We start from the raw sequence: 21,768 nt of genomic DNA, 5'->3' as shown, positions 1-21,768 counted from the left end.
CATTCATATATTTTTTTTTAAATCGGGTTGTTTGCTTTCTTATTGTTGAATTTTGAGAGATTTTTAAAAGATATATTCTGGCATATTCCTTTGTCATACAAGTGTTTTCTCCTAGTCTGTGGTTTGTCTTTTTATTCCCTTAACAGTGTCCTTCACAGAGCAAAAGTTTTAAATTTCGATGAAATCAATTTTTTTCTTTCATGGATTGTGCTTTTGCTATCTTATCAAAGAACTCTGCTTAACTAGAAGTCATGAACATTTTCTCTTATGTTTTCTTCTAAGAGTTTTACAATCTTATGTTTTACATTTAGATCTCTGATCCATTTTTTTGAAAAACAGCTTTATTAAGGTATAATTCACATACCATACAATTCACCCATTTAATGTGTAAATTAAATATTTTTTAGCATATTCAGAGTTGTGCAACCATCACCACACCTAATTTTAGGACATTTTTATCCACCCCCCCCCCAAAACAAAACCCACACCCATTAGCAATAAATCCCCTTTTCCACTTTCTACCTTTAGCCCCTAGCAACCATTAATCTATGTTCCATCTCTTCAATCTCGCTTATTTTAAGCATTTTATATAACTTGAATCATACAATATGTGATATTTTGTGACTTCTTTCACTTAGCATATTTTCAAGGTCCATTCATGTTGTAACATGCATCAGTACTTCATTTCTTATTATAGCTGAATAATAGTCCACTGTATGAATATACTATATTTTATTTACCCATTCACCAGTTGATGGACATTTAACAGTTTCAGCTTTTTAGTTATTATGAACACTGCTGCTATGAACATTTGTGCACACATTTTTGTGTGGACAAATGTTTTCGTTTCTCTTGGGTGTAGGAATAGAACTGCTGGGTCTTTTGGCAACTCTATGTTTAACTTTTTGGGGAATTGCCAAATTGTTTTCCGAAGTGGTTGCACCATTTTACAATTCCACCAGTAATATATGACAGTTCCAACCATCACTGCTTGTTACTGTCTTTTTGATTAGTGACATGCTAGCAAATGTGAAGTGGTATCTCACTGTGGTCTAGCTATGATCCATTTTGAGTTAATTTTTTACAGTGTAAATTGTAGATCAAGGTTCATATTTTTGCATATAGACGTCCAGTTCTAGCACCATTCATTGAAGACTTTCCTTTCTCTACTGAATTGCTATTGCACCTTGGTCAAAAATCACTTCATCATATTTGTGAGTCTATTTCTGGGATTTCTATTCTGTCTCATTATTCTATGTTATCCTTTTGCCCAGATTACACTGCCTTGACTGCTGTAGATTTATAGTATGTCTTAAAATCAGGTATGAGTCCTCCAGACTTTGTTCTTCTTTTTCAAAATTGTCTTGGCTAGTCTAGTTCCTTTACCTTTCTATATAAATTTTTGTTTGGGATTGCATTAAATCTATAGGTCAATTTGGGCAGAACTGCCATCTTAACTATATTGAGTCTTCTAATCCATATGCATGACATGTCTCTTCACTTTAGTTCTTTTTTCACCTCTTTCCTTAGCACATAAAACCTCACATAATTTGTTATATTTATACTTAAGCATTTCTTTCTCCTTTGGAACCAATACAAATGGTACTGTTTTTTAAATTTGTGTTTCCAGTTGTTCATTGCTAATATATAGAAATACAACGGATTTTTGTATATTGATCTTGTATCCTGCAACCTTGCTAAACTTTTTAGTTCTAAGAGCTTTTTAATAGATTCTTTGGGATATTTTACATAGACAATCATATCATCTGTGAATAGTTTTACTTCTTCCTTTTCAACTAGAATGCCTTTAGTTTTCTCCAGACTTACTACATTTGCTTAGACTTCCACAGCAATATTCAATAGGAGTAATGACAGCAGACATTCCTGCATTAATTTCCAGTCTTAGGAGGAAAGCATTCCATTTTTCACCATTAAGTATGATGTTAGCTGTAGTTTTATTGCAGATGACCTTTACCAGACTGAAGAAGTTCCCTTCTATTCCTAGTTTGCTGAATTTTAATTATGAATGAATGTTAATTTTTTAAAGTGCTTTTTCTGGACCTATTTATATGATCATGTAGTTTTTCTTAAATCTGTTAATGTGGAGAATTACATTGATTTTCAAGTGTTGAAATCAGTCTTGTATTCCTGGAATGAACACCATTTGGTTATCTTTTTTATATATTGCTGAATTTCACTTGCTAATATTTTGTTGATGAATTTTTGCTTCTATGTATGGAGGGCAGAGATACTGGTTTGTAGTTTTCTTGGATCTTTGTCTCATTTCGATATGAGGTTACTGCTGGCTTTATTAAAATGAGCTAGGAAGTATTACCTCTTTATCTTCTGGAAGAGATTGTGAAAAATTGTTGTTTCTTCCTTAAATGTTTAGTAGAATTCACCAGTGAAAATCATCTGGACCTAGAGTTTTCTTTTTTGGAAGCCATGAATTAGATTTCTTTAATAGGTATAGGACTATCCACTTTATTTCTCCTTGAATGAGTTCTGGTAATTTGTGTCTTTCAAGAAATTGGTCCATTTCATTTAAGTTGCTGCATATATGTGCACAGAGTTGTTCATGGTATTTCCTTATTATACTTTTAACATTTGTAGGGAGACTAGTGATGTCCCCTCCTTCATTCTTTATGTCAGGACTTTGTGTCTTCCCTCTTTTTATCTTGGTCAGACTGGCTAGATATTTATCAACTTTACTGATTTTTTTTTTTTTTTAAGAATCAGCTTTTGGTTCCATTGATTTTCTCTATTTTTCTGTTTTCGATTTTATTAATTTCTGCTCTTATCTTTATTATCCCCTTCTGCTTGCTTTGAGTGTATTTTGCTCTTCTTTTTCTAGGTTATTTAGTGAATTACCCACTTTGGAGGCTCCAGAGCCATAGTAACAAATCCTGATTAAAATAGGCCAAAGAAAAAAAAAAAAAAAGAGGAAATCAGACAAATCTATAGATGCAAAAATTACATATAAAACATTTTATTAAGATAATTAATCATAAAATAATAAAGAGAAACCAATATTATAATATCAATAAATGCCAAAATGACATTGGATCTCATTCAGCATTATTTTAAAAATAGGTAGAATGTTCAAATCAAAACTACATTAAGGGGCTTCCCTGGTTGCGCAGTGGTTAAGAATCCACCTGTCAATGCAGGGAACATGGGTTCAAGCCCTGGTCTGGGAAGATCCCACATGCTGCGGAACAACTAAGCACATGTGCCACAACTACTGAGCCCGCGTGCCACAACTACTGAGCCCGCGTGCCACAACTACTGAAGCCTGTGCACCTAGAGCCCGTGCTCTGCAACAAGAGAAGCCACTACAATAAGAAGCCTGCGCACCGCAATGGAGAGTAACCTCCGCTCGTCGCAACTAGAGAAAGCCCACATGCAGCAACGAAGACCCAATGCAGCCAAAAATAAATAAATAAATTAATTAATTAATTTTAAAAAACTACATTAAGAATACGAAAAGAAAAAAAGTACAGGAAATCCTCACTCTCACTCCTGTCCCCCCAGACAATTATTTTATTAGTCCCTTGTTTATCTTTCCAGTGTGACATTATGCAAATATAAGCAAATATGGATATATATTCTCATTCTCCTTCTTACATAAAATTCATTATATATATATATATTTCTATAAAAAATATATATACACACATACACATTGTTCTTCACCTTGCATTTTTCATTTAATAATATATCTTGGAGGTATTTCCATTTCAACAAGGAAATTTTCCTTACTTTTTATTACAGCTGCATACCATTCCACTGTGTGGATATAGTTTATTAAACCAGTTCTCTGTTGGTGGACATTTGTGTTGTTTTCTATTTTTTACTATTGGAAACAATGCCAAATATTTGCGAAACATATGTACAAGTGTATCTGTGGGATAGAGTCTCAGAAATAGAATATCTGGATCAAAAGGCAAATGTATCTACAGTGTTGGTAGATATTGTCAAATTCTTCTCCGTAGGAGTTGTTCCATTTTGCAAGCCCAACGGCAATGTATGAAAATGCCTACTTCTGTATGCCTCATTAACAACAGTTGTTTTTTTTTTTAGTTTTCAATTTTTTGCTAATCCCATAGGTGAGAAATGGTATCTCAGCATGGTTTTGATGTGCATTTCTCATATTATGAGAAAAGTCTGTCATCCTTCCATACATTTAAGGGCCATTTGTATTATGTCTGAACAGTCTCTTCACATTTTTTTTGTGTGCTTTTTCTTCTTAATTAATTAATTAAATTTTGGCTGCATTGGGTCTTTGTTGCTGTGTGGGGGCTTTCTCTAGTTGTGGCGAGTGGGGACTACTCTTCGTTAAGGTTCGCGGGCTTCTCATTGCAGTGGCTTCTCTTGTGGTGGAGCACGGGCTCTAGGTACATGGGCTTTAGTAGTTGTGGCCCGCAGGCTCTAGAGTGCAGGATCAGTAGTTGTGGCGCACGGGTTTAGTTGCTCTGCAGCATGTGGGATCTTCCTGGACCAGGGCTCAAACCCGTGTCCCCTGCATTGGCAGGCGGATTCTTAACCACTGCACCACCAGGGAAGTCCCTGTGCTTTTTCTTCTTGATTTCTAAGAGCGCTTGATAAATAGGCAGATGCATCTCTTTGTCTGTGATATGGATTGGAAATATTTTCACCAGTTGTAATCTTTTATCCAGTTTGTATTCTTCTTCAGGGAATTGGTGAGGGAAAGCCTTCCTCTTTCCTAAAGCCCTCCCTCAATGTCTCTTTCCCACTCAGTACTCACTCATTCATTCATTCATTCATTCATGAGGATTCAACAGAACATGGATGAAGGCAGAGCCTGGGGGGAAAAAAGAACCATTTCATGATCTTATATACCCCACTGAGTTGACACTCCATGATTAAACCAGTTACACTTACTTTTGTTTCATAATGTTTTCATATTTTACAATAGGCATGTATCATTTTGTAATTAGAAGAGTTAATACTGTTGTCAGTAGGGACTGGGAAGCATTAGAGACTGCTTGCAAAATCCTGAAAAACATAAAATAGAAAATAAAAATCATCCATTGACACTATTAATATATTAGTATATTTCTTTCCAGTTTTTTCCTCTATGTATGTGTCTTTATATCTGCTATATTATGCAAATTTTCCTAAGTCATTAAAAATGATTCAAAAACATCACTTTTCTTGTTGGAGAATAGTGCATCTTAGAGATATACTATGATACATTATGACATCCTCTGGATTGTAAAGTAATCCTTTCCTTCTTTTAAAAAATGTAGAAATAACACATGGTAATGTATACCTTTTACACATAATTTATTTGATTATTCCCTTAACACAGATTCTTAGATGTAAAATTTCTCAGTCAATTTGCATAAACATTTTAAAGGCTTTTGATACATACTGCCAAATTGCATCCTGCGAGGGATGCTGCCAAAGTATTCAAGGGAAACTTAATTTCTAATAAATACACTGAAATGCATTTATTAGAAAACAAGAAAGGCTAAAAATAAATAAACTCTAACCATGTAACTGAAGACGCTAGGAAAAAAAAAAAGATACACCCAATAGAAGTAGAAGGATATAATAAAGAATGAAAAATTAACAAAAGAGAAAATAGCATGTAAAAGCTATTTTACATGCTACTGTCTTGATTAGGGAAAATATAAGTAAACCCACTCCTATATACATTTAGTAAAATGGCAGAACACGCTTCTGCTTTTCAGGATTTTGCAAATCCTAATTTTAAAACTAACCAGAGAGAAAAGTCAGGCTGTCTCAAAAGAAACAATAATTAGACTAATAACAGACTTTTAATAGCAGCACTAGAGGTTAAGGAATTATTGAGAAAAATTAAATGCCAATTTAGAATTCTATACCCAGCTATGCTATAATTCACAAGGGAGAAATAAAGAATTTACTACTCTCAGACATACTTGCTGAAAAACTACTGAAGGATTCATTTATTTTATTTACATAAGAAATACTTTTATAAGGCTTAGTATGTGCCTGGCACTATTTTAATCATTCTACAAATATTAATTCATTTGATCCTAATAACAATCCCATGAAGTAAATAATACTATCATCTCTCTTTTACAGATGGAGAAATTGAAGCACAAAGAAATTAAGTAAAAAACACATTGCTCTTAGGTGAAGGACTCAGTGGAAATGTTGACCAACTTTCTCTGTTCCCTACCCAGATTTAGAGATGACACTGGGTCACTGACCTTTTCATAACCTCTACTGGTCCAGGTCTTCCCTTTTCATTGCCAGACCCCCAGGCTGTTCTCTAGTTAATTTATGCCTCCTGAAGGAGGTCAAGCTTATTATTGCCTGCATATATGATCCTTCCTTCTATTGGAGGAATAATGGTCCCGCCTGACTTGGGCCACGTGGGGAAATGATGGGGCATAGAGTTGCCCTCCAAGGCCCCTCACAGCAGCTCTTCCACCTCTGGTCCCAATTGGCCCTGATGCCACTGGGGTCCATCTCTACCCACTACAGACCACACTCTGGTCAACATAGATCTTCAAGGAGAGCCCTGTACTGGAGGTCGAGACACTTGCTAGAGACTTTGGAGAAGCCTTGGGGCTTCCCACCCCCATCAACCCCCCAACTACCTCCCAGGCACTGTTTTTTCCTTTTCCCTCTAACCATTCCCTACCCTTTCAGACTTGCTTTCCTCTCCTCTAACTCCCTTCTGTAAACCCTGACTCAGACCCCCTTTTTTTAGCTATCTCTTCTATAGACACTTACCCTGAAGATGCCTCACCTGGGGATTTCTATAATCCATGGTGCGAAGCTCCCAGCAGCCTGATGACATGATGGGCAGGGAGACACTCAATCAGGGCCAGGAGACTTCCAGCCTAGAAGGGCACTTTGCCAGGTAAGGGGCATCTCTCCCAAAAGGAAGACCTTGTTAATCCTTGGCCCTGGATAACTCATTGGTTATGTCTAACATAAACCTCTTTGAGATGAAATATAAAACAAAAGAAGAGCTACTGCTACCAGATTCTGGCGGAGTCCACCTTATGCGGAGGTGGTCAGTCCAGAGCCTGACACATAACTTCATTAGGGTACACACAGGATTTTTTTTTTCCTGAATAGATACACATTTTAATGTATGAGTTTTGACTAAAGTATTTTTACAGCTGATACAGTTTTGGGGGTGTGGATTCTGAAGACATGTATTTTTAAATTTACTGCACCGATTTAATAATTTGATCATTTATCTCTAAGTCCATTAGTATAATCATCAGGTTCACAGGATTTCTCTCCTGCAGGGATTAACTCATGACAAAACCCATGATCTGACTGTGAACACACTTTCTAAAAAGGCTTCAACATGTTGACCTTGAAGTCCTTACCCCACTATCACACAAATAGGGGTTCTCTCCCACATGGATTCTCATTCAACAAATATTTACTAGGTGGCTACTCCTGCCAGGCACTGTGCCAGGAGCTGGGGACACAATGGCGAGCAAAGCACACGCAGCTGCCCTCTCTTGGAGCTGCCAGAATCGTGGTAGAAACAGGCTCTCTGGGGAAGGGGGAGATATGCACACACCTACACCTGCAGGGTTTTCTCTCACGTGGAGTCAGATGGATGTGAAGGCCTGACTTGCTTCTCACGCGCACGGGGTCTCTACCCCGCATGGACTCTGATGTGCATGAAGGTTTGTGCTGTAACGGAAGCCCCAACCACAGACACTGAAATCAATGGTTTCTCCCCTGCGTAGACGCTCTGCAGAGAAGCTCTGTGTTCCAAAGAAACCCTTTACCACACTTGCACATTTGTAACATTGCTCTCCTGTGGGGACTTATGGAACTCAAGGTTAGCGCTCTTTCCAAAGCCCTTACTACACTTAGCACATATAAATGGGTTTTCTCCTGTATTAATTCTTAGATAAACTCGAAGATCTAAGCTCTAACTGAAGAAACCCTTATCACACACCCATCACATTTGCAGTTTCATTTTCTGGAGAACGTGAAGATTCACTGTGATCGAAATCCTTCCCACACTCCTCACACCTACAGGTTTCTCTCCTGTGTGGACTTTCTGATGAGCACAGAAGCTTGTGCTTTAAGGATTTCACATTGAAACGGTTTCTCTTGTGTGGACCCTCTAATGCTCTTGGAGGTCTACGTTCTGTCTGAAGCTCTCACAACACTTCTCACATTTGTACGGTTTTGCTCCAGTGTGGACTCTCCAGTGGATGCAAAGGTTGGGGCTCTGATGGAAGCCCTTGCCACACTCCTCACACTTACAAGGTTTCTCTCCTGTGTGGACCCTCTGATGCACGCGAAGATTCGTGTTATAACAAAAGCCTTTGCCGCATGTGTCGCACATGGAAGGTTTCTCTCTCGTGCGGACTCTCTGGTGGATGTGAAGGTCTGTGCTCTGACTGAAGCTCTTGCCAGACTCGGCACAGTCATAAAGTTTCTTTCCTGTGTGGGAAAGGGAATGCTTTAAGAATGCGAAAATGTTTACAACGACGAAAAAAGATGACTGTCAAGTTAAAAGACCTCAATGGAGGTTGTAAGCAATAGAGTATCAGACTGGAGAATGAGAAATATGTTAGTGGATTAAAAGATCAACTTGAAGAGGAGACTTCCTGGTGGCACAGTGGTTAAGAATCCACCTGCCAATGCAGGGGACACGGGTTCGAGCCCTAGTCTGGGAAGATCTCACATGCCATGGAGCAACTAAGCCCGTGCGCCACAACTACTGAGCCTGCACTCTAGAGCCCGCAAGCCACGACTACTGAGCCCGCGCACTGCAACTACTGAGTCTGCGTGCTGCAACTACTGAAGCCCGCGAGCCTAGAGTCCGTGGTCTGCAACAAGAGAAGCCACTGCAATGAGAAGCCCACACTGCAACGAAGAGTAGCCCCCGCTCGCCACAACTAGAGAAAGCCTGTGTGCAGCAACAAAGATCCAATGCAGCCAAAAATAAATAAAATTTTTAAAAATAAATAAATACAAGTTCTTTAAAAAGAAAAATGATCAACTTGAAGAGTTCTACTAGGACTCAGAGGAAAGGATTTTAAAAATGGAATTATGATCTCGAAGCTTTTATATATTATATGTATAAGAGATTCAGAAGGAGAGAAGAAAGAATATGAAATAATAATAATAGTAAATAATGAGAATGTACTTAGCTTGAAAGAGAACTTGATTCTCTTAAATTGAAACTATTTTCCCAGGACCACTTAGGAGAGCTAAAAAAAAAAAAAAAGACAAACTAACATATACACCACCAGGATGAAATTTATGAATTTCAAGGATCAAGAAAACATAAGCATATAAAACATTAAAAAAGCAAAACAAGTTACTCCCTTGAAAAGAGACTAAGACTGACCAAAGAGAGTAGTACAATATTTTCAGAGTCTTGAGGGAAAAAAGACTATCATCAAGCAAGCTAAACCTAAACCAATGATTCCCCTACAAGGACAAAAGGAAGGAAAAAAAGGGGGGGACAAAGATGTCCAAAATTTGTCAAAATAAAAACTCGTGAAAAGGGAAGACATGAAATATAAAAAGTAGAAATGAATAAATTAAAGCTTTTCCTCTTTTTCCCTCAACAAAACCTCATGAAATATCAAGGGAAAACTCCCATGAGCTGAAGGCTTCAGAGATGAACGGGCTCAATGACAGGCAAATATAATTACTTGCGGGGGGGGGTGGGAGGAAGGGGTGGGGAGGAATGCCTAGCTAGGCACATCCTGGTAAAGCTCCTAAAATCCAAAGAAGGGAGGGATGAGAAAAACAGGCTAAACAAACAAAAATAAGATAAAATAAAACAGAGAAAATTACTAAACGAATGAATCAGATCAGAATCAGCAATATCTGAGGCTTAAAAACAAAGATACAATGGCTAGAACATTCTCAGGGAAAATGATTTTGAATCTAAAGGTCTCTACTCAGTCAAACTACTATGCAAGGGACTTCCCTGGTGGCATAGTGGTTAAGAATCTGCCTGCCAACGCAGGGGACACAGGTTCAAGCCCTGGTCCGGGAAGATCCCACATGCCAAGGAGCAACTAAGCCCGTGCGCCACAACTACTGAGCCTGCGCTCTAGAGCCCGCGTGCCACGACTACTGAAGCCCACGTGCCTAGAGCCTGTGCTCTGCAACAAGAAGCCACCGCAATGAGAAGCCCGTGCACTGCAACAAAGCCCCTGCTCACTAGAGAAAGCCCATGTGCAGCAACAAAGACCCAACTCAGCCAAAACTAAATAAATTAATTAAAAGAAAATTAATTTCAGTATATCAATACATCATACAATGGAATATGATATAGCCAGTTAAAAGATTGAGATAGGTCTAAATATTTTGACATGTAAAGATATCTAACATATGTTACTAACTAAAAGGAAAGTTGCAGAACTAATTTTTATAACATAAACAGATAAATACACAAATAGAAACAAAGCAAATATGTATCTGTGAGCTTATGTATTTTCTGTCTGCTTATATGTAATATAAATAGAAAATAGTCTGAAAGATACTTTTTACTTTATATGCAGTATACTTTGTTTTAATACCTTTCTAATTAAAGAAGTAATTACAGGGAGGGGGTCATGGGGAGTGACTGCTTAATGGGTATGGGGTTTTCTTTTAGGGTGATGAAAATGTTCTGGAACTTGATAGAGGAGGTAGCTACACAACATTGTGATGTACTAAATGCCACTGAATTGTACACTTCCAAATGGTTAATTTTATGTTATGTGAATTTTACGTCAAAAAAAAAAAAGAAATATAAATGGTGGAGGGGGAACTCAAGTTTTTACTTAGTAGCAACATTTTTCTTTCTTCAATAGTGATTTGAACACTCTGATATTTGAATCTCAAGCCCTCACCTAGTTAAACACTTTAAGAGCTCACAGCTTTCAACAACCAAGGGAACAAAAATTCTCCAAAGAGCAGTTGGCCTCACCCACTAAGACCAGGTTGCCATAGATCTCCAGCATCACCTCTTTGTACAGGGCCCTTTGTGCAGGGTCCAGCTGCCCCCACTCCTCCTCGGTGAAGTCCACGGCCACATCCTTGAACGTAACAGGTTCCTAAGACACCAATGAACAGTAATTCCTCTTCAGTGAGCAAACATCTACACCAGCTTCCGTGGTACAAAGGGTATAAACTTGGCAACACTGAGAAAGGTAGACAGTATAAAGGGGACTTCAGAATTTTGTCCTAAGCCGTAAGAATAATTTAAAGAACAATAAAAAAATTTTAAAGATATGTATATCTTTTGCAGAGGCTCACCAACCCTAATAATATGAGGAGCTCTTAAAAATCAATTAAAATGCTCCCGTTAAAAATGGACAAATGATAAATAATCTGAATGAGTGATTTCAAGAAGAAAAAAAAATTACCAATAAACCCATGAAAAGACATGCTGCCTCACAAATTATCAAAGAAATGGATATTCAGAGAACGAGGTATTATTTTCCCCTATCCTTGGGGCAAAGATTAAGACTTATAATACCCAGTACCAGTGACAGTATGAGAACACACATACCCCCATATACTGTTGGAAGGAGTATAAATTGGTATAAACTTCTTTGGAGAACAATTTAGCAGTATTTATCAAACATATCTTTTGATCCAGCATTTCCAATTCTAGAAATTCATCCTCATAAGATAACTAATGACTTCCTTGCTGATAAACGCAATGGAAAGTTTTCAATCCTTTTTATGCTTGACTCCTTGGCATTATTTGGCCCTGTTGACCACATGGTCTTCCTCAAAACTCCTCCGAGAGTCTGGATATCATAGTATCCTAACTCTCCTAAGTCTCTGGTCAATCTTTCTCAATCTCCTTCTCTACTGGTCAATGTGCGGGTTTCCTGGCTTGGATCCTAGGCCTTCTTCTCACTCTCCCTATGTGATCTCATCTATTCTGATAGCTTCAAACGCCAGCTGAATGCTGACAACTCTCTAATGTACTTTGGCAGCCAAGACCTCAAGCTATACCTAGAGTTCCAGACCCAAATATCTCTTTGGTGAACATCCAGTGTGAAGCATAGTGCCTGATCTACAGTAGGTAATCAATAAATTTCTACCAAGTGAAAGAAATAACTATTTGGATGTCTCAAAGACATCTAAATCAACATGCTCAGTTCTGACTTTATCTTCCTTTCCAAAACTGCTTCTCTCCCAATGCTCTCTAACTCCGGAAACGCCACCTCCAACCACCCAGATGTTTAGGTCAGAAAAAAAGGAGTCATCCTTGACTTCCTCTCTCCCATCCCTCACATGATCCATCACTAAATCTTTTAAAATATCTCTTTTACCTCCACTGCCCCCACTTTATTCTGAGCCGCCATGATCTCACCTCTGCCTCCTAATTGGTCTATACCATCCTGCCTTCCTGCAACATAATCTCTACTCTGGCTCCTCTTTTTGTGCCCATTCCTTAAATATTAATATTTGTGTTCCTCAAGATTCTTCTCTGGTTATCTTCATTTTCTTCTCTTCTCACATATCAGCTGGATGATCTCAACCAAGCCCATGACTTTAACGACCATATACATGGTGACAACTCATAAATTTGTATCTTTCACCTGGATCTGTCTCAGACCTTGATATCTATCTACCTTCTAGACTTCTTTAATTGGATGTCCCACAGGTGCTTCAAACTGTCTTCTAACTCCCCTCTGCACACACAAACACACACAGAAACACAGAGGCTCCATCTCCTCTGTTCCTTATCTCAGTGAAGACTATCACCTTTCACCCAGTTGTCTAAAACTTGCATTTCAGCCTTAACTACTCCCGTTCCCTCACTCTCCACCACTATATACAGACCCACAGTGTTATATATGTTTTAGATACATACTTGGAAATGTCCATATTCTTTATATACTTATTTATCTACAAAGCCAAGTTCTATTCCATTTCATTTCAAAGGTATATTTCAACATAAAGTTCATTTGATGCTGGCTAATTAGCCAGGCTAACTGATACCTTTATTATTAAACAAATCCAAGGATTCTTTGATCTATCATTCTTTTTGGAAGCCCAGCACCTTTAAACATTTAATTAGGAAGATATCATTTCTATTTTCAAGCAAGCTTGTAGATTCTTAGACTATCTTAAAGACTAACCACCAAGTGTAAATATAGCTGCATCCATACCTGAACAGAATGGCTAGGTATTAAAATGCCCTTGATAAGAATTGGCAGTTTTGGGAATAGATAGGAAGGTGTCCTATGAACTGAAAATGATTTTATGAGATTACTTAAAAGCTAGTGCTTTCCTTTCCAATCACTGCACTGTAAAGAAGTCTAATATGGGTACAGCCACTGTGGAAAACAGTGGTTCCTCAAAAAACTAAAAATAAAACTACCATATGATCCAGCAATCCCACGCCTGGGTATACATCCAAAGAAAAGGAAAACACGAATTTGAAAAGATACATGCTCCCCAATGTTTATAGCAGCACTATTTACAATAGCCAAGATACGGAAGCAACCCAAGTGTCCATCAACAGATGAATGGCTAAAGAAGATGTTACACACACACACACACACACACACACACACACACACACACACACACAATGGAATACTACTCGGCCATAAAAAAGAATGAAATTTTGCCATTTGCAACAACATGGATGGACCTAGAGGGTATTATGCTTAGTGAAATAAGTCAAACAGAGAAAGACAAGTACTGTATATTACCACTTATATGTGGAATCTAAAAAAAAAAAACCACACAAACAAAAGCAAATGAATGAATATAACAAAACAGAAACAGACTCACAGATATAGAGAATCAACTAGTGGTTACCAGTGGGGAGAGGGAAGGGAGTAGGAGCAAAATAGGGGTAGGGGAGTAAGAGGCACAAACTACTATGAATAAAATAAATAAGCTACAAGGATATATTGTACAGCACAAGAATATACCCAATATTTTATAACTTTAAATGGAATATAATCTATAAAAATTTTGAATCACTATGTCGTATGCCTAAAACTAACACAATATTGTAATTCAACTATACCTCAACTTAAAAAGAAGTCTAATATGAATGGGGATGTGATAGATCTTTTAGTGTGGTTATTTGTATTTATTATGGTTCTAAGAAGAAAGATTAAGTTGTATTGTGGGAAGGCTCTAAGAATGAAATTCAATGTCTTTTATAAAGCTTTGAAATAGTTTACTAGTGATCTGTCAGTCTTGAAATTCAAGCATCAACATCATTAATGCTTAGACTACAATAATTGTAACTCATTTTCTAAGACTATATATTATGTGACTCAAAGACACGCTTAAGACTTCTGTTCTGGATATCTATCCACTGTCTTAATTCTGTTTCTCAATCATCACAAACTTATTTCCTATAGAGAGCATTCACTGCAATGCAGTGAAGTAACAGAGAATTTCTAAGTCTAGAAATACAGCAACTTTAGAAACAAAGTTGATGAAAATAAATTCCCAGTAACTAGGCATGTTCACATTGCAGTACTAATTTTCAATTCTTAATTATGAGAAGCTTTTAGGAACTGGCTGTAAAGGTGAAAATATTCAAGTTGGTCTTGAATAAAGGGACACTGCTAATGTTTTGTTTATTTGACCCTAAGAATTTAGACTGATAACAGCTGGCATTAGAAAATCTATTAACATATATAATCATAACAAGTAAAAAAGGAAAATCCATATGACCATCTCACAGGATGGCAAAACAGCATTTAATAAAATAAATCAAATTCTAATTTAAAAACACTTTACTTTTTTTGGCTGCACCGTGCAGCATGTGGGATCTCAGTTCTCCAGCCAGGGATTGAACCCGCGCCCCCTGCACTGGAAGCATGGATTCTTAATCACTGGACCACCAGGGAAGTCCCTAAAAACACTTTTAAAGGACATTGGTCTAGTGAAATAAACAGACAAAACATAAACCCAAATGAGAATAACAGATTATCAATATGCAATGATAATATTTTGACTTGGTCTTGAATATCGGGAGATTGAAAATATTTGTAAAGGAGTCTGTTTTACAATTTTAACCAGATATGAATAATGAATGATCACATCAATTAAATTCTGTCATTTTCTAAAATTTATTCTTAAATATAGTAGGAATATGTCATTATAAATGCCTAAAACCACAGTTTTCAATGCCCAACCCTAGGTTTTATTTCAGCTATTAAAGAAGCAACATCAAGTGTATTTAAGGCTGTATCACTACAGATTGTGCTGAAAAATCACTTGCAGTGTTGCAATGTCTCACATCTATAATGATCCTACACACGGTGAGTAAGCAGTACAGGCACACATAAATTAGCTGCTAATATAAATGAAACCTCTAAGCCTATGATCTATTTGATCTCATGTAAAGAAATACATTTTTTGGTTCTTCTTCATATTCCTTGTTTGTAAAATGTCTGTGCAATACGGCTGTACTATTTATTCACTTGGCTGAGGATTTTTTCTAAACAGTGCATATTCTTTTTATATAATATAAAAAATGCAGTGGCAACTTTGAGTCTCTAATCTAGCCCACTAGTTTGACGAAGTGCTGGCTTGTATGTCTAGGCTAGACATTTAAATTATAACTTTTTCCTAGGGTATGTACTGACATAATTAACATTCATCTATGGAAAGAAAACTTGATGATAAAACAACACACATTTCAAATAAACCCCTCCCTCCCACTCTTGCAATGAGAATCACATTTCATTTGCTATTTTTTTCTGATAACAAAAGTGCTATTATGGAAGATAAAACTACAAAAAAAAAAAAATACAAAATATATAATCACATTGCCCCCAAATAACTACTATTTACATTTTGGCATATACATGTAAGTTTTAAAACTTGGGGATATTCTTTACAACTTTTAAAAACATTTTTCAATTAAAATATCATGAACATTTTCCCCTATTAGTAAATATTCTTCTACACCTTGTTAATGGCTGTATAGTGGCTCTTCTCATGGTTATATCATAATTTATTTAACAATCTCCCAGGACTTCCCTGGTGGTCCAGTGGTAAAGAATCTGCCTCCCAATGCAGGGGATGCGGGTTCGATCCCTAGTCAGGGAAGCAACTAAGCCCACGTGTCACAACTACTGAGCTCGTGGGCCTCAACTATAGAGCCACAACTAAAGGGAAAACCCGCATGCCACAACTAGAGAGGAGCCCGCGTGTCACAGCAAAGAGTCCACGCATCGCAACGAAAGATCCCGTGTGCCACAACTAAGATCCAACACAGCCAAATAAATAAATATTAAAAACAAAACAACAACAACAAAATCTCCCTATATTGGACCCTAAAGTTACTTACCATTTTTCATTACCATAATGATACTGCAAGTTATATCACTGTATTTAAATTACATGCACTTATCAACTCTTTTTCTCAGGGTAAATTCCTAAAAGTAGAATTGTTAGCTCAAAGACTTTTGTTAGGTTTGTTAGGTAAAGACTTCTGACACGTATTTCCAAAGCCCTCCAAAAAGTTTGTAGCAAAATGACATTTAGTTTAAAAGTATTTGAGTGTCCTGGTTTTACCAGTAGGTATTTTTAAAAAACACATCTCTGCCAATTTGATAGGTGGCAAAAATACCATTTCATTATATTATAACATTTCTTGGATTACTAGTTAAGTTGAAAAATAGTAAACCAGACGCTACAAATATTTATAAGATTTACAGGTCAATAATATCATGTCACAAAAATAAGGAATTTCACCTAACTGGAAATAAAGAAAAAGGACTACTCCTTTCCCCACAACTGAAAAGGAAAAGTAAGACAAAACAACCCAGTGAGCTGAGGGCAGAGTGGCAGGCAGCTGGAAAGGACGAGTTGCCCTGAAGAGATGCCAATAGCAGCGCTGCTGTGGTATACGGAACCTTATGCCAGCTGCAGGGTGGGAAGCTTAGCCTGACCTGGGACCTCTGAGGAACTGGGACCATCCCATGTTAGTACCATCCTCTAAGCTACTGGCAGAAACAGAAGCATATTTCCCCTGGAGAAAAATTTCCCATAGGACTAATATATATAAAGATCAATCAATGAGCTCACAATTAAAGTCATCAAAGGGGAGAGTGAGCAGAAAACAGATTTACACTACCAACAACTATAGATATTTAAACTATCAGATACAGAACCAGAACAACAATACATGAATTATTTGAAAAAATAAAAGATGCAATTATAAGATGATAAAGCAAAGAAATTATCTGAAAATAACATGCAGTTGTGAAAAAAAATAACAAATGGAATGTCTAAAGATGCATTAAAAAGGAACTTCTAGGAAGAATGTATTTCAGGAAAAAGAAAAGTGATCCCAGAAGGAAAGGCTGAGACAGAAGAAAGAATGGCATGCAAATAAATGATAAACATATATGTAAATCCAAACAAACATTGTCTGTATAAAATAATAATTCTAATAATATCTAATTTATTAAGAGGACAGAATTAAAATGCAAAAAACAGGGACTTCCCTGGCGGTTCAGTAGTTAGGGCTCTGCACTTCTACTGCAGGGGGCACAGGTTCGATCCCTGGTCGTGGAACTAAGATCCTGCAAGCTGCTCGGCAAGTCCAAAAAAATAAAAAATAAATAAAATGCAGAAAACAATAGCTTTTAAGTCAATGGGGGATGTGATCAGTAGTAAAGAGTTCCTAAGTCCTTGCATTATTCTGAAAGAGGTTAACATATTGTTTAAACCTAGGCTTGCAAGTATGCACGATAAAATTTCAAGGGTAACCACCAAACGAATGGATATAAGTTATAAATTTCAAACATGTAAAGAGGAAAAGAAAAAAGAAAAAAACCCTCTCCACTTAAAAAACAAACAAAAAAAAGGTAAGAAAGGAGGGGAAAATACAGGAAAAATGGACAAATAAAATTAAAGTGCAAGACAGTACAAACACATCAAATATATCAATAACTACACTAAATGCAAACAGACTAAACTTGCTAGTTAAAAAGGTGCTGATTATCAGATTGAGGGGGGGAGGAGACAGAATTCAGCTATAAGCAGTTAATGAGAGATATACCTAAAGCATAAGGCCCTGAAAAGGTTGAAATAATGGAAAAAGATAAACCAGGTAAATAATAAACAAAAGAAAGCAGGAATAGCTATACTAATATCGAACAAAATAGATTTCTAGACACAAAGCATCACTAGTGATATAAAAGGTCACTACATAGGGATAAAAACTTTAATTCTCCATGAAGATATAACAACTCAACTTGTATGTACCTCATAAAACATCCTCAAAGTAATATATTTTTTAAAATGTAAGTACTACAGAGAGAAATTGACATATCTACTACTCAAAGAGATTCCACACACTTTTTTTCTCAATTCTCGATGGGTCAAGCAAACAAAAATAAATCAATAAAGATACAAAAATTTTAAACAAGTCAGATCTTACAGACAACTATAGACAGCTTTAAAAATTGTATAGAAGTATTAAAAATTAGAGGAAAATGCTGTAAGTAACTTCCAATTAGCATTATTATCTATGACCTAGGCTGCTTAGCACCAGATTTCTGTTGGTAACAAGAAAGTTGAGATGCTCCTTTACCATGCTGACGAAAAGCCCTCAGACCCTCTCTGGTAGAAGAGAAAGAACACCCATAGCCCAGCCCAAGGGTCATCCTTGGATTTTAAAGAACACAAACCCTGTTCAATGAATAAATACACTCACTTTATTTGGGAGAATCCTGCGGCTTCAAGATATTTCTGAAGATAAGTGTTCCGTTATGGAAAGAGCACTAGATATGAGGAGTAATAGATGGGGGTTTAAGTTTTGTTTTTTCCAAAAGTAACCATCTGACATTGGATGAAGGTAAGGAGGATGATAAGGATGATAAAGATTTATTCAATAGATATTTATTGTGTACCTACAATGCATCAGATATTGTTCCTGACTCTGGGGATACATTAGTGAATAAAACAGATAAACACTGCCCTGGTGGAACTAGCTTACATTCTATCAGTATGTGACAGGGAAGAAACATAATACATAAGTATACTATATAGTAGGTTAGAGGGTGATATGAAGGTTAATTTTATATGTCAACTTGGCTGGGCCACATTGCCTAGATATTTGGTCAAACATTACTCTGGATGTTCCTGTGAGGGTTTTTTAGATGAGATGAACATTTAAATGGGTGGACTTTGAGTAAAGTAGATTGCCCTCCTTAATGTGGGTTGTCCACATCCAATAAATTGAAGGTCTTAATGGAATAAAGACTGACCTCCCTAAAATGAGAATGAATTGTGCCAGCAGATGGTCTAAAAAAAAAAAGTTGGTACCTAGCCACTTACCTTTAGAGAATATACATTCTACTCAAGCACACATGAAACACTGTAAAAATTGATCATAAACTAGGCCATAAGGCAATTATAAACAACAAAAAACAGTAAAGACTTGAAAGAGGTATGGAAGTTCATATACAGGTATCCTTGCTATCTACCACTTTGCGTTCATGAAAGACCTACATTAAGACCTACATTAGCACCTGTTTTCGCTAACAGAAAGAAATCTGAAAAGCATTTTCACTTTTATGAAGAAAAACAAAAATCAAAAAAAACATTCAGCATTTGTTTTGCAAAGAGTCATTACAGAGGCAGCACATACCCAGGGCTGCTAGAGTGGCACTGCCCAACTTCTTCCCCAGGAACTTCACTCAGCATCAAGCGTCCATAGCTTTGAACTGTGTCTGTGAGCATCTGTGCTTTATCTCGATTTATTTTGTGCATCCATTAGCAAGATGTGTCCTAAAGTAATTGCTTCTTTCCACCATTTCGGCTTCGGAAAGGTTTCATAGGAACACCCCACTTTTAGATAGCGGGGGAAACCTGTAGTACTCAAATTTTCTCTAGCTCACCTCCTTTAGTCTTCCTCAATCACCTCAGTGCACACTGATTCTTTCCCCTCCTCTAGCACTGTTATCACTGAGTGCAGTCTTCAAACTGACACTTAAGAGTGGCTTCTTTTCATATTACTCATTGTATATGTGAGTAGTAATCACTATTTTATACATGTACATATTAATCTCCCCCAAAGAAACCACACACTTTGAAGTAAGAATTGTATCTAAGTCAATTTGTTTTGCTCTTACAAATAAATGAGCACAGAGCAGCCATGATGAAGTAGACAAATGAATGAGCAACACGCTAGGGAGAGAAGAGACCTAACCTAAAGGAGGGCACCAGGCAAGAAAGTGCATTCCTTTTGGAGTCCTTCATTTCACAGACTAGGCCCAGCCCTCAAGATGTGCACAATTTAGGCTCAGTCCCTGGATGAGAAGACTTGTCCACTGACAACATGTACAGCATGGGCAATGGGCCTAAAGACAAATCTGGCTCCACCATTTAATAGCTTGGTGAACTTGACAGGTCTCTAAACCTCACTGAGCCAGTTGTTACATCTGTAAAATGGAAATAATGTCCACTTCTCACAACTGTTGTGAGTATCAAAAGAAAAGTCAATGTTGAGTATATCCAGCACATCCATAAATGTGTTTCCTTCTTCTTTTCTTCAAGAGTATATATACCGGGACCGAGAAAGGAAACCTGCATCTCACCTGGGAATTGGTCATCTCTTCCTCAGCAAGGTCAAGGAGTTAAGGAGGCAAAGCTGGAAAAGAAAGGAGCCATGAGACAAGCCTGCCTTGCAGCTCCCAGAGTGGCCAGCTGGGACACCTGTCCAGCCTCGCCCGAACCATTCCCTCAACCAGCCTGCCCTACGTTGCCTTCTCTTCTCCACACTACAGACTGTTCACCATCTCAGGTAAGAGATGGGGAACAGTCTATTCTAAGTCCAGGGTCTCTCCCTGTTCTCTGAAGGTGTCACCTGCCCCAAGCCTTGCTGAGGAACGTCCACAGCCCCAGCAGCTCCAGAACCACTTCCTCCTCCAGACCCCGGTCTCGGCTAGTAGTTTTGGCAGGAAGCCTCAGGTCACAGGTGTATCCTCTCAAGATGGGGTCCAGCTGCCTGAGGAGATGCGGTCTTCTTTCCTACCAGCATGGCTTGTTCCTGTGGGCTCAAGAACAGCAAGAGTGCCACAGTCGGAAATCCAGCCGGGCTCAAAGTTACATTAAGCGTCTCCCAGGATACATACGGAGGAACTCCGGCTAGGGACCTCTGGACACCGGGACTGCAAAGCCGGCGGCCAAACACTTGAAGGAGAAACCCGAGACATCAGAGGGGGGAAGCGCCCGCACACACTGCTCTGGGGTGATACGTGGCTGTCCCGCCCCGCCGATATGCTGCAATCGCATTCCCGACCTGGGGGCGCCACAGCCGGGAGCAGCGAGGCACAGGGTCCTGAGCCAAGGCTGGAGTCTGAAGGAGAAGGGGATCCTGGAGCCAGGGGGGGTGGAGGTTCCACGAACGCTCCTGTCTGCGGTGAGCAGAGCCGGTGACTGTGACTGCTTTAGAGAATCTGGTAAGTTCTGACCCTCCACAGCCAAATCGCGGGTGACACACTCTTTCGGGGACCATCGCTCCCGGGGCCCCAGACTTGGGGCTTCAAGTCCCTCAATCCCACCCCTACTCTGGCCCTCTGATATCCATCTTCCCTTTGACCCAGAGTGCCCCTCTGAACCCCAGTCTTGCCGGAAGTAGCTCCTGCCGCTGCCAAGAGCCGCCAGACTCACCCGGCTCAAGCCGGGTCTCGGGTCTCTGGTCTCCCGGCCCGGGACCAACCCCGCTGGGGCTGTACTGCGCCTGCGCGGAGAGAGCCCGGCGTCTCCCACAAGACCCCGCGGCGCGCCGCCTCGGTCCCCCGCGCC

General features: G+C 38.4%; 1 protein-coding gene across 12 annotated transcripts; it reads right to left on the bottom strand.

Annotated features, from left to right (window-relative positions):
- Positions 1 to 345: 345 nt before the first annotated feature.
- On the bottom strand, positions 346 to 21,699 carry LOC132364046 (zinc finger protein 879-like). Of its 12 annotated transcripts, none has more exons than XR_009502688.1 (7): positions 21,634 to 21,699; positions 20,559 to 20,611; positions 14,740 to 14,881; positions 10,937 to 11,150; positions 6,770 to 8,445; positions 4,906 to 5,019; positions 3,735 to 4,825 (listed from the first exon to the last, which is right to left on the bottom strand). XR_009502688.1 is itself a non-coding variant. In XM_059919800.1 (5 exons), exons 2-4 carry the CDS (start codon positions 20,571 to 20,573, stop codon positions 8,123 to 8,125), a joined length of 465 nt encoding a protein of 154 aa, XP_059775783.1. In that variant the 5' UTR covers positions 20,574 to 20,611; positions 21,634 to 21,699; the 3' UTR covers positions 3,735 to 5,019; positions 6,770 to 8,122. The 12 variants fall into 12 exon arrangements, 1 of the variants encoding a protein (XP_059775783.1); XR_009502692.1 differs by adding an exon at positions 20,828 to 21,010 and having other exon boundaries at positions 3,735 to 5,019; positions 14,740 to 14,863; positions 21,634 to 21,698; XR_009502685.1 differs by having other exon boundaries at positions 3,735 to 5,019.
- Between the last annotated feature and the right edge of the window lie 69 nt (positions 21,700 to 21,768).

Source organism: Balaenoptera ricei, chromosome 1, assembly GCF_028023285.1.
Source record: "Balaenoptera ricei isolate mBalRic1 chromosome 1, mBalRic1.hap2, whole genome shotgun sequence".
Classification (NCBI taxonomy): domain Eukaryota; kingdom Metazoa; phylum Chordata; class Mammalia; order Artiodactyla; family Balaenopteridae; genus Balaenoptera; species Balaenoptera ricei.
This window is presented reverse-complemented; position numbering and strand designations above follow the sequence as displayed.

Excerpts from the sequence above, each read along its gene's own strand:
- LOC132364046 (XM_059919800.1), bottom strand. Across the intron at positions 8,446-10,936 it reads TGGCAACCTGGTCTTAGTGG|GAAAGAAACTTTATGACTGT; the intron begins GTGAGGCCAACT and ends TTTCCCACACAG.